At 32.8% G+C, this 16,908-nt stretch overlaps 2 protein-coding genes across 3 annotated transcripts in view; both read right to left on the reverse strand.

Annotated features, from left to right (window-relative positions):
* Positions 1–16,908, reverse strand: part of LOC129002071 (uncharacterized) — a 57,497-nt gene that overhangs the window by 24,199 nt on the left and 16,390 nt on the right. The gene's annotated exons all lie outside the window — the stretch shown is intronic.
* On the reverse strand, positions 579–15,488 carry LOC129002072 (uncharacterized). Of its 2 annotated transcripts, XM_054429594.1 has the most exons (8): positions 15,148–15,488; positions 11,730–11,778; positions 7,952–8,150; positions 6,763–7,152; positions 5,755–5,987; positions 4,374–4,554; positions 2,509–2,614; positions 579–2,195 (listed from the first exon to the last, which is right to left on the reverse strand). In XM_054429594.1, exons 3-8 carry the CDS (start codon positions 8,139–8,141, stop codon positions 2,156–2,158), a joined length of 1,140 nt encoding a protein of 379 aa, XP_054285569.1. In that variant the 5' UTR covers positions 8,142–8,150; positions 11,730–11,778; positions 15,148–15,488; the 3' UTR covers positions 579–2,155. The 2 variants fall into 2 exon arrangements, with proteins under 2 accessions (XP_054285569.1, XP_054285568.1); XM_054429593.1 differs by lacking the exon at positions 11,730–11,778.

A 16,908-nucleotide genomic window follows, 5' to 3' on the forward strand; every position in this document is an offset into this window, starting at 1 on the left:
TTAATATTTCAAAGTATGTTTTGAAAATATTTCCATGCACTTTTTTCAGTAAATACTTAATATTTTTAAAATATTTTAAAATATTAACAATGCCTATACACAATATTTAAAATATATTTTAAATTTAATATTTTTATTATTAAAAAATTTTAAAAATATATTTTAAAATTAATTTATAAATTGTTAATAAGCAACTAACCCTTATTTTGATATCAAAAGTATTTTTGTGGTATTTTAAAATATCATTTGAGACACAATATATTAATTCTTATCACAATGTACAATCTATTAAGTTACTAAACCCCATTATATTCTCTGTAAACCTTTTGTGATTGATAAAAATAAATTTTATAAACTCTGTTTAGAGGCTCAAACTAATCCTATTAAATTTTAGTCAATCATCATTATAGAATATTGCTTAATCAGTAAAATTGTCAGAAAAAATATTACATTTATTGATTTCATTTACCTATAACCAATTACCACATAGCTAAAAGTATAATAGCATACTTAAAGAAAAATTAAAGCAGTCACTTGGGAAATGAAAACAGCTCTTAGTAAAAAAACATTATGATTATTTCAAACCAATACAAAAATAACCACACATAAAATATGACAATACAACTAATTATAACAATACAACAATTAATTAGTACAACTTGTTGAGATGTATGTTCTAAAAAATACATAGAATTGCCGTTATTTTTAGAAATAGTTTGGTATTCAAAACATTGGACAGTGAAAATTGACTTTGAGCTAGAATCTCAAAGGACAATATAGTAATATTTATATTGGATCGATGCAGAAACCAGCCAACCAAATTAATAGCCTAAATCCCCGATGGGCCTATTGTGTGAGCACAGCTTAGAAAGAAAATGTTATAATTAGGCCTATTGCAAAAAATTCAAGAATAATTTCAAACAAATACAAGAATAACAACACATTAAGTATGACTATAAAACAAATTATAACAATACAACAATTAGTTCAACTTGTTGAGATGTATGTTCTAAAAAATACATAGAATTGCCGGTATTTTTAGAAATAGTTTGGTATCCAAATTAAGACATTGGACAGTGAAAATTGGCTTTGAGCTAGAATCTCATAGGACAATATTGTAATATTTATATTAGAGCGATGCAGAAACCAGCCAACCAAATTAATAGCCTAAATCCCTGATGGGCCTATTGTGTGAGCACAGCTTAGACAAAAAATGTTATAATTAGGCCTATTGCAAAAAATTCAAGAATAATTTCAAACATCTACAAGAATAACAACACATTAAGTATGACTATAAACAAATTATAAAAATACAACAATTAGTACAACTTGTTGAGAGGTATGTTCTAAAAAATACAGTGAATTGCCGGAATTTTTAGAGATAGTTTGGTATCAAAATTAACACATTGGACAGTGAAAATTGGCTTTGAGCTAGAATCTCATAGGACAATATTGTAATATTTATATTGGAGCGATGCAGAAACCAGCCAACCAAATTAATAGCCTAAATCCCTGATGGGCCTATTGTGTGAGCACAGCTTAGACAAAAAATGTTATAATTAGGCCTATTGCAAAAAATTCAAGAATAATTTCAAACATCTACAAGAATAACAACACATAAAGTATGACAATAAAACAAACTATAACAATACAACAATTAGTACAACTTGTTGAGAGGTATGTTCTAAAAAATACATTGAATTGCCGGAATTTTTAGAGATAGTTTGGTATCCAAATTAACACATTGGACAGTGAAAATTGGCTTTGAGCTAGAATCTCATAGGACAATATTGTAATATTTATATTGGAGCGATGCAGAAACCAGCCAACCAAATTAATAGCCTAAATCCCTGATAGGCCTATTGTGTGAGCACAGCTTAGACAAAAAATGTTATAATTAGGCCTGTTGCGAAAAATTCAAGAATAATTTCAATCATATACAAGAATAACAACACATAAAGTATGACAATAAAACAAATTATAACAATACAACAATTAGTACAACTTGTTGAGATGTATGTTCTAAAAAATACATAGAATTTCCGGAATTTTTAGAGATAGTTTGGTATCCAAATAAACACATTGGACAGTGAAAAGTGACTTTGAAGAATCCCATAGGAAAATATAGTAACCATGCTTGAGGGCTCTTATGGTTTCATTGAGGCTCGCCTGTTTGATCTTCTACTTGCTGTCCCCTGTAATAAGACAAGGCAATTAAAATTATATTATTCCCAACAAGGTTAATCAAAACAGAATTTGTTGTAAATCAGTACTAATAATCTTTTATACTTGTAGTTGGATCTACTTGGCAATTGTTTCCCCAGGCAATTATCACTCCAAAAACCACTCTTTTAGGTTCAGGGGGACCCAAAACTATACACAAAAAACTCAAACTCAAAAATGTTGATCAAAACAATACTTTCTCTGTATACGATGTATAGGGGATAAAGTGAATATTATAATGTTAAAAATGTATGGCCTACAACAATATAGTAGGTTTATACTTACAATTTGTCATGTTTAGCAGCAGACTGGGCCAGCCAGCTTGCTGCTATAGTAGCGACTTTTGAAAAATCGATGTCCTCCTTCCCTTGAACACATTTTGCTGTTACACCTAAAACAAATAAATATATTATTTACTAAAACATACATAAGGGGTTTAGCTCACACAAGTTACAAGGTAATAGCTGGTCAATTTTCTATGATCCTCATATTTTGCTTTAATGTATTTTAGAGGATTGTAATGGAATTAAAAGGTAATAGATCCAGTTTTTGTGAAATTCCATAATGAAAAATTTTAACAGCTCTACAGCTGATACTTTATATAAGAATCAACCCATTGGGGAAGGAATTAATGCCTACCTGCAGCACCCTCTGGCGGCAATTAATTTTACCGAATTTGTAAACTTTTACTTTAACTGCTATAGAAAGAAAACCTTAGGTAATAAATTAATAATTCTTTCACCATTTTGTTCACAGTAAAATTGTCTACAGAAAAGTGGTAATTGGATAGTCAAAGTTCTAAACTAAAAATATATATATATATATAAAGATTATAAAAATAAAAATTTTAAAAACAATATTTTGAAAGTAAATTTGATATACAAATTCCAAGATTAATCCAGACACCAAATAACACTACTATTATAAAGTGCAATCGATTCCCTACGTAGAAAAATTAAAAGTTGTGAACTTTTATAAGTAATAAAATTTTTTTTAAATTGTTTGTTTACCGTACCGCAGCTGATTTTTGGTGATTGTGGTTTCCATGGCAACACAAAATTGTTTGTTATTCGCTAAAATAAATGAGTAAATACACAAATCAAGAAGCAATATATTTATAAACATTATAATAGTAAGAAGAAACAAAAAGGGCGAAAAATAATAATAACTAAATAAAAAATGGCGCTGCCTAGCGGTGACACGAGCGGCTCTCGTAAGTCGGCCGCCGGGCCTGCAGCGGCCATACGAGTAACGCTCGTAAGTCGGCGCCAATGGGTTAAGACAAATACAATAAGATAATTAGCAAAAAGTTTATTGCCGATGTTTAAAAATAGGCCTATGTTAATTCTCAACATGAATACTTAGTACAGTAGGGGAAACTCAAATGAATGAAAACGTGAGGGATGGCTATGAAATAGTAACCTTTCTATTGTGATCATAAATGAAAATTATTTATAATAAACGGTGTCAGAAAACTGACACATACTTTCTCCCTCGTTTTGTTGGATGGGTAAAAGGTGGGAGTAACTTCTTGATGACTATATACCTTAACGTTATGCATCAACACGCCAAATTACTTGGCTTTCTAAGCTTTTTTAATGGTTTCAAAATACTTTACATACAGCCATAATTTTTTTAACTAAATAAAAACCTAGTTCTAAATTTTTAATTTACCTTAACTTTTGAACCTGGGTTTTTCAGGAATCAGAGTGGAACTATTTTATTTGGCGCATTTATAAGCCTATGAAACGATGAAACTTTAATCAAAATAGTTAAAGCAGCTATTCTGCCAAAGCAAGTTCTGTGTTAGTATCTTTCACCAAGGAATCATATCAATAAAATATTTCCCAGGAGGGTAATGGAAGCTTTTTAAGGAATTTCAGGGCCGTGGCACGTCTATATGTTAAGCAGGAACATAATCTATATCAAGTTTTGGCCCATTCGGTTCATTTCTTTAATTAAATGAATTTTCACACTCTGACACACACAGCCTGTCTTTTATAATGCTGCACATGATACATTATTATTATAAAATTATAATGAGTTTATACCAATTTTTAAATTTGAATGTTAAATAATACATAAAGACTATCAAATCAAGTAATACTTTAAGAGTTGCAAGAAAAATGCTATATAAAAGGTTAACAAACCAAAGAGCAGTTTTGCAAGTCGTAGGTCTTTGAAAGCCATTTTATCTATCCTGTGATCCTTCCTCTTCATCCCTTTCCAGGTGAACTGGGAGGCTAGTTGAATTGTTATCAGTTTGCGAAGTGTACTTGTCACAGTACGGGACAAGCTACTTTTTTCAGCACATGCTGAGAGAGCATTTACCTAAAAAATTATAGGTTTAAGTAATGCTGTATATCACTAGTGTTAGGTTTTGGTTTGTAAATTATTTCTTTCCTAAGTTTTATTAAATAAATAGGCTAATGGAATTTATATTCCATCAAAGTATACAACCAGAAGTGTACTTATCTGCCTACTGGGGGGATACAAATTCTGGGGGGATCTAACTGCTAGAAAGTTAAATTTGGTATGCAGGTAGTTTTTGGGTCACAACCAAAAAGAAATTCCCCGAGTAATGTAGAAATGAAATTTCTATTTCAACCCCGCAAAATAATATTTTTTTAAATGGCGGTTTTTAAAATAATAGATGATCTTTTGACACTAATAATCTCAAGATCAATAAGCCTTAGCTTCAATCTGACCCGAAAACAATGGTTGGGAATGAAGAGGACTAAAAGACGGTGCAGTAAATTTTTCAATTTTTCAACACTTTACTTTGAAAAAACACGGCCCAAACACTTTTTATAAGTATTTTACAGATTATTTTTGCCTTCCAAAATATAACATTGAACGTTTAATGGTTAAATATGAAAATCAACCTAGTTTCCTACATTTTCAATGAATTGCATACTGTTTCTATCTCTCGCCTCTTTGAGTCAAAAATATTTAATTCCAAGTTAAAATTAATTGTAATTTTACATGCTTTCTATATGTAAGTAGGATGAGAAAAATGCTGTTAAAGTTTACAGTTTTTTTACAAGGATGTCACGAATTGTGACATCACATAGTGACATCATATAGACATGCACTGTGGATGCGATAGTCCCTGGTGTGGATTAACGCCCGCACTAGTGAGTACTATGGATATCCGCAGTACCGGTACTATCCTGATGATGAGACCAATTTTTTAATTGCAAGGAAAAATGTGGTTCGGATTCCACTATAACCTGTGGGTCCCTTTAGTTACCATTGGCTGTATGGGCTATTAATTAACAGTCTAAGGAACATGTCAGTCTTAGTCACTAACAAGACTACAAGATCACACCACTCATCCTACACTCATATTTGGGTTAAAATATGCACATTGCAGATCTTAAATAATTGATATAAATGGAGGGTTAACATGACTTCACACAACATTTAAAATTTTATAAAAACTAACAGTCAAAGAACAACATGATCAACTCTAATGTCTTAGAAAAAATAATTATATTCAATAGACTTGAATTATAGAATGACACTTACTGCTTGATTGAAATTTTCCTGGCTTTTAAGATTTTCTTCCATTTCTGAAAGATCTTTCCTATTGGAAATGGGAAACCCATCTAGGGTTGCCAAAATGTTTTCACTGCTGCAAACAGCTTCACTTTGAAGGCCATCATTACTAGGCCTGCTCGCTAACTGGTCCAATTTGGAAGAGATGTTTTCTAGCATCTCCTTGAAGTAGGCCATGTTCCCTTTCATGCTGATCAAATTCTCTGGAAAAATCCATACAAAACACGTATGTAAAACAACATTCTAAATCAAAATGAGCATTTGTATCATGTTGATTGTAAGTAGGGATTTGATTATACAGTACTATTAAGACCCAGCAAAGGAAAATTGAGCTACGATACTAAAATTGTAGCCAGTACATTCTCAACAATAGAACGTGCCATAAAAAGCTATTTTTATGAACTATAATGAATTTTGAGCCCAAAGTTGTTATTGCGCACAAGGTTATATTTAGGACACAACCAGATTCTGGACCAAGAATTAACCCATCAAAAAGCTTCTAACTTTCTCAGGATCCATCTGGCTTTCTTCGCAATTAAAGACAAGCGCTAATAACACCCCACCACCCAGCCAAGGTTAAGTTAAATAAAAAATTACCATCACATCAGTTTCTGTAACATTATAGATACAGTTTGTGTGCACAGCCTACATTGTTTAGTCATATAACATTCTTGTGTCTATTTAATTAAATAAAAAATTTTTAATATTTAATTTTTAACCAATACTGCAGCAAAATTGAGGGATTTTTTGAACACGATAAAAGCAGCTGCCTGTACAGAACTTATGGAAAGAAACAAAAACCGTAGATTTGTAACTTGACAGTAATAATTTTTAGCTGTTTATTATCTCCACACATCAGTGTTATACATGAAAACTCATTCCATGTTTCCCAATTCATATAATTTACCTTAGCCTGATATTAAATTGACTTTTGTAAGGTAAATGAACAATTAATTATATATCGAGCTTATAACTTACGTGACAGATGGCACAATACGTGTGCATTGGAGGTAGAGTTAGAGATGTTATCATCAAAAGCACACAAGTGCTTCCTCCCCTTTGCAATTTTGCACTGAGGTGGCGCCTGCTTATTTTGGGCCTCGGGCTGTGGGGTTCGGGGAACCAGCAAGGATGGAAAATTTGGCGGGGGACTAGTGACCACTGCAGATGGCTTAAATGTGATTTTGGAACAGCTTGGACTAGTAGTTTCGCTCTCAGAAGTTTCATCATTATTTGAGTCGTCATCAAAAATCCTCCTCTTTTGTTTTTTTCTTCTCCCCCTACCCTTTTCCTCATTCTCCGAAGAGGTGATTGATCTTTTGCCTTGAGTGTATCGTATAACGTCCCTCATGCCTCGGTCAAAATCATCTGAAATAGAACAAGCCACTGTTTAAGAAATTCTAGCCCTTCACCACATGAGTAAAATTTTCTCTACTGTACAAAGTAAGCAAAATATATTTGTACAGTAGAGGATTTAATATTATATACCTACAACATGAATAGGCTAGTATTAAACATATAAATTAAATGTAGTTAGTGGTACCTGTAGGCCTGTTTAATAAAGTCAATATTATCATGATGTTGGTGTTATATATTTTACAAAAGGAAATCTATTAAGAATTTATCCTTTTCTCTATTATAATAAGTAAGGATTTGCCAATTACCTTAAAACTGGGTAACATTGAATTTTTTAATAGGCTTTTCACTACTTTTAACCAGCGTGCAAGTCAACAGTTTGATCCTTTAGCAGAGAATCATTACAAATCTATTGGGTTGTTTTTAAATAATAGTCACATTACAATTTGTACACAGCACAGCAGCAGTTGTAGTTAAGTTAGTCATATATTGAGCGTTATTAAAAAGCTTGCTGAGCGAGCAGCGTAAAAAATGGCACATAAAGTATCTTCTTATAACTGGTATTAAAAAAACTCGACATTCCTATCCTTCTTATTGTATTATAAAAGTAACCGAATAATTACTTTAAAAACAACTGTACCTCAATACACAACTTAACTTTAAAATTAAATTTCTTCAAAAGTTTAAATATTTTACCCTTAGGTGAAATATGGTGGTACAATTTGCTTACAAAACAATTTGTTTGTTAAATCTTAAGATCCAGTGGTCTTCACGACAATAATCGTTATGAAAATCATTGATGAATACTTACCTATGTTCCTTTTCTTGATTTCAATATGGACCGTCTCCCAGCCCTCTTGAGGGCCCTCATTATTCTTAGCACTTTTTTTAATCTGGCTTAGCCCTGTATTTGGGTACAGACACTCTTCATGGGATTGTACCCAACTATTTGGTACAAGGTCAAAGTTCCCATCTTCAAGTCGTTTTACAATAGACCACATGTTGATCCACTAAAATAATATTGATTTAGAACAAGAATGGCATTACAAAAGAAATACAAGCTTATACTTAACAATCAGGATCCTATTCTGGCATCATATAACCTTCAGGCTGCATTAGACAATTTGTCTCAGTGGCTACAAAATTGGAAAATTAAAGTGAATGAAACAGAATCAGTTCAATTTACATTTAGGCCTACTTATGTCAACAAGAACTTGCCCCCCAGTAACATTGAATAATGCCATACTTCCACAATCCAACGAAGAAGTACCTTAGTATGCCATCTGGACAGACGGCTTACATGGCATTCACACATTTGGAACAAACGACTTCATTTAAATTTAAATACAAACAAACTAGATTGGCTTATTAATCGAAATTCTAAATTATCTGTTGAAAACAAATTACCATCCATATATTGAAACCTATTTAGACCTACGGTATCCAACTCTGGTGAACCACTTCAAACTCAAACATAGAAATAGTTAAAAGATTTCAATCCAAAACACTAAGAAAAATTTTACAAGCACCTTGGTTTGTCAAAAATAAAGTTATTCATCAACATACAAAATTACCCTAGCCTATATTAGAGAGGGAATAAAAAAAGAAGCGAAAAATATCAAAGAAAATTAGAAAGCCATCCAAATGTCTTGGCAGTTAACCTCCTAGATAATAGTGAAGCTACATATAGGCTCAAAAGAGTTAATCCAATAGACCTTCCAAATCGTTTCTAGTTAAATTTTTGAATTTTAGTGCACTTTGTATATTGTGATGGAGTGTAACTAACCAATGTTAAATTGTCATGAAATTTACTTATTGTTCTAGTACAGAATAGATTGTGAATAGCCTAAATACTTGTAAAAAAAAGTACAATATAATTGTAATCTTAAGTATGACACAAGGGGAATGCAACGAAGCTCTCTTTGTAAGGAAGACACACAAACTTTCTTACTATGGATGATACTGGCCACGTTTCCCAATCTGACAATTTTGAAACCTTGTATATACCTAATACTGAGCTATCCAACAGAGGTTCTCCATAAAAACTTTCTTTAAGTGTAAATCTTTTACCGATGGTTACCATTTCTTTAGACTCTCTAGAGAATGCAAAGTTCGCAGCCATTATAATATCACCCTTATCGTTGCCACAATACTGATTTTGTCCAGACACAGAAATGAAAAAAGATGAAAACACACATTTTGAGAACTGAGGACCTGAACAAAGAGTTAAAAGAGGGCCATTACAATGTGAGGACGACTTTGGGAAATATGGTTTGACATTGGTATCACTACATGTGCTTTGCAAGTGAGACTTTTCTAGTAATCTCCTGCCAATCTGTTCTAAAGGTTTGTTTCTCCCTCTAAGCATATTTTTTATCTTATGGAGATACTCCTCAAATGGAAATGCAGATATGTCATTTAATGTTAAGTTTTGTAGGCCTACAGTAGATATGAAGTAGTCTGCATCATCGACTAAGTGGATCAAAGCATGAAAATTATGTGTAAGGAATTCCTTCCCATAAAGTCCTTCAACTGACTGAACAAAATGAACTAGAAGTAGTCTTGCGTTTTCTCGCATTACTTGGGACTGGCAAAGGTTGGTGGTCAGTAAAATGGTCATTGAGAGATGTAGCTGTAAAAAATGTAAATATTTGTCTCTAGGAAGAATTTCTTTAAGAACCACAGGCCCTGTGTACAGAATAAAGCTTCTAAATTCGGTTGCCTTCCATCTCAAATGAAGCTTGATATCACGCGGTTTTCGAGAAAATTCTGAGGGAAAATATTCTTTAAGCCGAACTAAATAAGTACCAATCAAATCCCTCTGTGATTTTGAGATTTTACACTTCTTTGATGTTTTTGTACCTGACATCCAGGCGACAATTAAAGTTCTCATCACACCAAGACATACCTGGTGCATATAGTCTAATACAAAAGAATGAACAAAATCAATGCCAGGTAACTCGGTTAACAACGTGTCCTTACACTGATAATGTCTATCAGTTTTCAACAGAAAATCTTCATGCGTTCTTTTGTCACTATTGCAATCCAAGAAAACTCGTCTGCGCTCATAAGTCTCGCCCTTTACAGTGCATCTTGCACAGGAGAAAAACCCGTTATGACCAATTGTACCCATTACAAAACTTCTTGCTGGCGCATCACAACAGAAACCAGCAATGGACACCTGCAATAAAGTACCTTGCCATTCAATCCCTTCATTTATTAAGATTTTCATCTCGTCAACAAAATCTTGCAGGAAGTCATTAACGTCAGCAGGCTTTTCGAGACCATAATACAAGCCTACTGGCAACACAAAGTTTTGTACATCTGGGCTGTTGAGAATTTTGATTAAAATGGGGTAAAATTCCCCTTGTGAGCTTTTGAAAGGCGGAAGGCCATCAATGTTCACCAGAAGGCTGACAGAATCAATGTGTGATGAAACATTTTTCAGGAGTTTTAAGATTTGTTTTTTAACTCCTAAGTGCATATAAGAACCTGGCAAAACTGTACGCTTAGCTATGGCTACAGGTGTTTGAACTATTGTCCTACCACAAGCAGGTAAATCTTTGAAACATGAATGTTCTTTCAATCCCTTCAAAAGACTGTCAAGTGTTTTGAGGGGCACATTATTGCCAACAGCCCATTCTTGAAGGAATTTAGCTACTTTAACACTTTCAGATTCTTGAGCTGCATCACAGCTGACTCCGGCTGAGGGAAAAAATTCTAGGGGATTATGTACAAACTCCACATCGGTATTAGGTTCAATATCAGAAATATCAGATGCACTATAGTCACTGCCCTCAGAAGTAGTTATGAACGTTTCATGATCAGAAATACTTGAATGAGGACTTGTTTGCTGAGTAGGCCTACAATCGATATTTTCAGGGTCATTTTGTATTGGATTAGGTTCTGATTCCAAGTCCTGGATTGGAGGTGTTTCGAAATCGGAATCAGGTTCATCATAAGAATGACTGGGGTTGTTGTCATGATTATGGGTTCGTCTCCATTTTGTCCATCTTGAACATTTGTTTATATCTTTTTTATATTTTGGCATACCTACCTTATGGCATTAGTTGTAACAGGAACGGAACAAATTAAGGAACTAGAAAAAAAAAAAAAACAGGAGTCTAAAAAATATTACAAGACAATCATTAAAAAAAGATTAAGAGTAAAAATAAAGTTCAAGATCAAGTGTTTGTCTGTTCTCTTGTCAGAATTTAAAAAAATACCACTACTGTAGAGTCAATTAACAAAACATGAAATTAAAAAGTCCATTAAGCTTAATACAATCAATGAAAACAAATTCCATAGGCCTTTAAGCAAGGGAATATTAACTTAAAGGAAGTTCTGTGTTTTTTTTTTCGTAGGTAATTTACTTCCCGTGTTTTGATTCAGAAGCTTGTTAAAAAAAACTCACCCAAACTTAAAATTGTTTCTACTTTTCTATTCAATTAAAAAATTAGCTGTGAACTGTGTCTAGAACTTGGTCTTACAGACAAAAAAATATGATCAGGATTTTTAGTTATAACTTTTTCTAGTAGCCCTAGGCCTATATAGATTATCATCAAATTCTGGTACCTAACCTAACTCACCTATTTCACCTAGGCTACATTCTTTGGTGTCGGGGGTTCAACATGTCGCCTAAAAACAAAATTTAATATTGAAAACACCGTACTTATTGGGCTATAAGTTATACTGTATTACAATGTTGCTTGTTACGATCACAAAGCAAATCAAGTTTCGAGTACTGTTATATAGAACCGGTTTTAACTAACTTAATTAAAACTTATCGAATCAACCAATTATTCAAATGACTTTTTTTAATTTAATGTGCGTAAAGTTTAATAAAGACCCTAAGTTACACCAACTTAAAATCCAATCAATTTGCAGGATGTGGCAAAATTACTTGCAATGGGAAAAAAGCTAGGAGAGTTTCAAGTTAGCCTAACTTAGGCTGTTTTTTTTTTTGTAGGTATTTGGTATTGTATCCATGGTGTTCACGCACAATTGCACTTATGTATATTAGGCTATCTGTAGCGACTATCGTTGATCGCTTAACAAATGGGATTCACACCTGTTTGGAAAAAAGAGTCTCGACATGATTAACCAAAGTAAAGCTGTTCACCAGATAACTTATCTAAACAAATGCCAATAAGCATTCGCGCGCTAAGTTTAAGGTACGATTATCAAGGAGACAGACAAAATTAAGTTATGAGGTTGGATTTAATCAATGTATTCGTTTGAACAAGTTATAAGCTAAACTCTTCATAACATGTTTTATTGTCGCTGTAGAACTAGCCTTTAACTTAGTACACTAAGATGTTATTATTGAGCATAACTACTTAATTTAATTTTTATCTGTTATAAATTAAATTACCGGTACCTACTTTTTTTTTCTTTGTTCGATTGAATTGACATTGCCATAAACTTAGTGAAATTAATTAATTAAGCGGGGTTCTATAATAAACTTAGACTTAGGCTATTAAAGTTATCATGCCTAACTATTTTCGCCTAGATGACATTTTTTTCATATTCAGTTTAAGGTAAGTTAAGCCTAAGTCAGTAGGTCCCCGATACCTACGGTACTCAATTGAATATAACTGTAATAAAATGTCATTTCTTAAATGATTAATATAATTAAAACAGATTGTCATGTGTCATGTAACTGTATAAGCTAGGCCTAGGTAATTGCTAAAATATTTAACCAATCATATATCTGAACCAACACTAACACTTTAAATTGCTGTTTAATTGCTTAAAAAAAGAAAGTAACAGTTTTATTCCATAACTGGAGGAATCAGATCTACGTAGGCTATCTAGGTACCGGTACCAAAGTTGTTCTCAAAAACCATAAGTAAATCTTGCCTAAGAAATAACTTTTTAAGCTTACAATAATAATGTGTAGCCTAATAAAAGTTTTACAGAGTAGGTAAGCTTAGGGCCTACAAAAATCTATCCAAGTTATAAAGCCTAGCAAATAACTAAGTTGTAGCCTACACACATAAGTTATCTTAGTTTAAAGGGACCCGTTGTTTCAAATAGGGAGTGATTTTAATAGGCTAGGCTACCTTAAGTGAAAAATAAGTTAATAAGATTAACTTATAGGTACTAAAGTTACACCACCCTTGGCAATTAAATAGGCCTAGTTTAACCTAAGAACAATTTCAGCAAAGGACCAAGTGGGCCTTCTTAAGTAAGCATAACTTACATAAATTACATGATACACCAATCATGTAGCCTAAGTTAGTGATGGGGATAACCCAACAGTTTCCATGACCAAATAATCAATCAGTTAAGTTATTTTTAGCGTCAATCGGTTTATTTTAGTTTAATGAATCACCGAATCAATTTTAGTCATTAGTCACTGGCCAAAACCACAATTAGGCCTAAACTTTATTTTTATCTAATGAGAAACTGGATAGCATTTTAGTCGTTCAGCGTCAATCGGTGATTTTTAGTCCAAGGATTTGCAAAGTCAATTTTACTTATTATTCACTATCCAAAGAACAACTAATTTTACCTGATGATGTGATGATACCGAAAAACATTTAGTTAATACGTAGGGCCTACCCAGTACCAACCACCTCATTAAACTGTTTTTGACTTGTCTGATACCCTAAGTTATTTAGAGAAAACTTATATAGGCTAAGGCTAAGTAACAATTTTACGGTTAAAAATATCAGTTTGTAATACAGTAATCTATAGGCTAGGTAAACTTATGTAAAGTTAAGAACATGAAAAAGGTAGGTCTAAACTTAAATATAAAAATCGTAAAATAAATTTAACTGAAAAACTTTTTGTTTAAATTACCAAATTGCCCGGTTAGACTGATTTGACCAAATCAGGATAAAATAACTGTATTAGTAACTTATGTTTAGCACCAATAAGTTTAACCGATTGATTCGGTTATTTTCATTCGACGATTCCCACCACTAATACGATGATTCCATCCACAGTCCTGCAAGGAATTGGACAGTAGAGTTGGTCTTTATTAGTTAGGTCTAGCGTTTGGCTTGTTTCTAGACTAAGTGTGGGCCTAGACCTAGCCTACAAATAAAAGACATGAAGAGGCCTATAATTTACATAATGTAGAATATTTCCAATTATGTTATTGTCAATGTAACTTATTTCATTTTAGGCTAGACCTAGCATTTAAAAAGATTAGGAGGGTATACATTAGTTGCTTAACTGGGCTAAGTACTTATGCTAATATTGATTGAAACTATCTAATTGAAAATAAGTTATTGATTAATTAGGGTAAGTTTAATCGATAGGCTTGGTCCTAGCCTATAAAATAAAACTATCATAACTTTTAACCTAAGGTAACCAACCAAACTTGCTGATGGTGAAAAAAACACATGGAGGTTTACTAATCGAATCGATAGTTTCAATCGATATTAGCGTAGGTAGCCCAGTTAAGAAACTGTACCCGATTAGGACGCAGACACTGGTATCCTGGACCGGACAGGAGAGACTAACGAAACCAGCTTCACTTAGGCCTAAGTTAAATCAGGTGTAACTTAAGTTAGTCCCAGTGCCCCTGTACGAACTTCATCCCCTAGGCCTATTTCTTCTCTAGCAGTTCACTAGTAATAGGCCGTTGCCTATTTTCTAGCATTCATCTTGGTAGACTGTAGGTTAGACCTACTGAACTTAGGCTTAGGCCTAGCCTATTGGTTATTTCTTGGCATATAAATTCACAATTAACAATGTCCAACTTACTAGGGTACATAAGTTAGGTACCTATGTAAAGATAGCTGATGACATTCATCATCTTTGTGGTCAAGGTCAATACCAAGTTGTAATACTAATGGATTAGTGTGAAACTTTGTAATCAATGACCATAAGCTTAGATCCTCAAAAAGTCACTCTGTGCTACTTATGTTTTTATAACTCACGAAATTCTCTATAGGTTAACCTAACTTACTAACTTAGGCCTAGGCCTATAATTAACATTATTTTATGAGATTTAAATACAATGTATTCGAACCAAACAAATGTAGAACTTACCTTTAATGTAGAGGAGATCACAATAAGTTAAATAATTCAATAAGTTATGTTTTGTTTTGCCACAACGAAAGGAGAAAACTTCAATAATGGCGGCACACTAGCACTAGAACGAATTAAAACTTAAAACTATGCTTGATGGGATGATTCTGCTTGGCTTCCTCCGGCTCCGGCAATAATTCAATGTTTTGTTTTACCACAACGAAAACGAAAGGAGAAAAACTTCAATAATGGCGGAACACTAGCAATAGCTCTAGAACGAATTAAAACGATGCTTCTAAAAACTGCTTTGCTTCCTCCGGCCCGGCATTTGTTGAGTCAGTCTCAGTCAGAGCAAGGACAAGGACAAGACAGACAGAAAGAAGGACAAGATGGTTCGTTTCGTTTCGTTCAACCAACGATCCTTGCGCATGCGTCAGTATTAGCAAAGCATTCGCATTGTGGATACAAATGCACTAGCAACACAGCAACCCAGGATATGGTTTTATTTACCGCTGTTGGCTCTTTTTTATTTACCTTATTCTTATTTCCTTTCATGTATATTTCATTTAAATTATCAACCCCAAACTGGGTGTCTTAACTTATAACATTTAGGAACCCTCCAAGTTTAGAGTTCAAAAACTCATAAGTTATATTATGGATTTCTGGTCCTCCCTTCATTTTAATTTATTATTTATTGAAGGTTAATAGGTACCATTATAAGACCCATCCATCTTTTCACTAGGGCTTTTCAACAACATGTTGATAACCTTAATTCATCAAAATCAACCCAGTAGCTCATAATCTATCTCCTAAAAATATATACGGCCTGTTATTTTTTTAAATATATATTTAAAATTTTTTTAAAATATATAGATAACAATATTTTTCACAAATATTTCATAAATATTTTAATTTAAGGTTACAATAAATATGTTTTACCTAAAATTACAAAAATATTTTTTTAATATTTGGTTTTTAATATTTATAAAGAAATATTTTTAAAACAAGATAATAAACAAATTGAAATATTTTAAAAATATGTATAAATAAATTATTTTAAAGATATATAATTATATTTCAAAAATATTTCATAAATATTATCTTGCTACTAGGGTATGGTTATACCTTCCCCCTCAGATCGATTTTAATTCGCTTTGAGGTTCACAGAGGCCAAAACACCATTCGTTTAAATTCATATGCAGAGTTTTTTACTAAACCCAAGTTAAAAGTAGTGTGAGATAAATTTCAATGGCAAAACAAGCGTAAATTTTAGTATCCCTGTTTTCTTTACTCCTGCCCATCAGCTGATATGTATTTTTGCATAGTTATCCATTGGGTTTAATTGAATTGCGAATTTATTGAAAGCAACACACGAAAAAGGTTTCTCCCCAAGCTTGATGAGTTATACGTTAAAAGTAAATCATTTTTTGTACCAAGAAAGGTTTGAAATTTTAGTCCACAGGTTTGATGTGGCGGGGGCATTTTTTATATATTTTTTACCAGGGTATGTCTCAAACATTGAAAAATAGAGTGATTTTGATAAAAGACTAATCTTAAGCCTTAAAAAGAGTTGGCAAACAGAAAAACTCTATTTAATTATCTTTAACGCAATTATAAGGAAGGTTTTTATTACTGCCCTTGTTATTCCCGGTTTTGGTCGGACAGCCACAAGGAACTGACTCGTGCTTTGCATTGCAGTGAAAACACAGAACACATGATCAACATTCTTTCAATGCTGCTGGAAAAATATAGACCTACTGGGGTATCACTGACTATATTGAG

This window comes from Macrosteles quadrilineatus, unplaced genomic scaffold (genome assembly GCF_028750875.1).
Source record: "Macrosteles quadrilineatus isolate MER2022 unplaced genomic scaffold, UCM_ALF_1.0 Scaffold_9__3_contigs__length_116548681, whole genome shotgun sequence".
Taxonomy (NCBI): Eukaryota; Metazoa; Arthropoda; class Insecta; order Hemiptera; family Cicadellidae; genus Macrosteles; species Macrosteles quadrilineatus.

Excerpts from the sequence above, each read along its gene's own strand:
- LOC129002072 (XM_054429593.1), bottom strand. The coding sequence starts at position 8,141 with ATGTGGTCTATTGTAAAACGACTTGAAGATGGGAACTTTGACCTTGTA. Across the intron at positions 5,988-6,762 it reads CGTATTGTGCCATCTGTCAC|AGAATTTGATCAGCATGAAA; the intron begins GTAAGTTATAAG and ends GGATTTTTCCAG. Across the intron at positions 2,615-4,373 it reads ACTTGCAAAACTGCTCTTTG|GTGTAACAGCAAAATGTGTT; the intron begins GTTTGTTAACCT and ends TATTTGTTTTAG.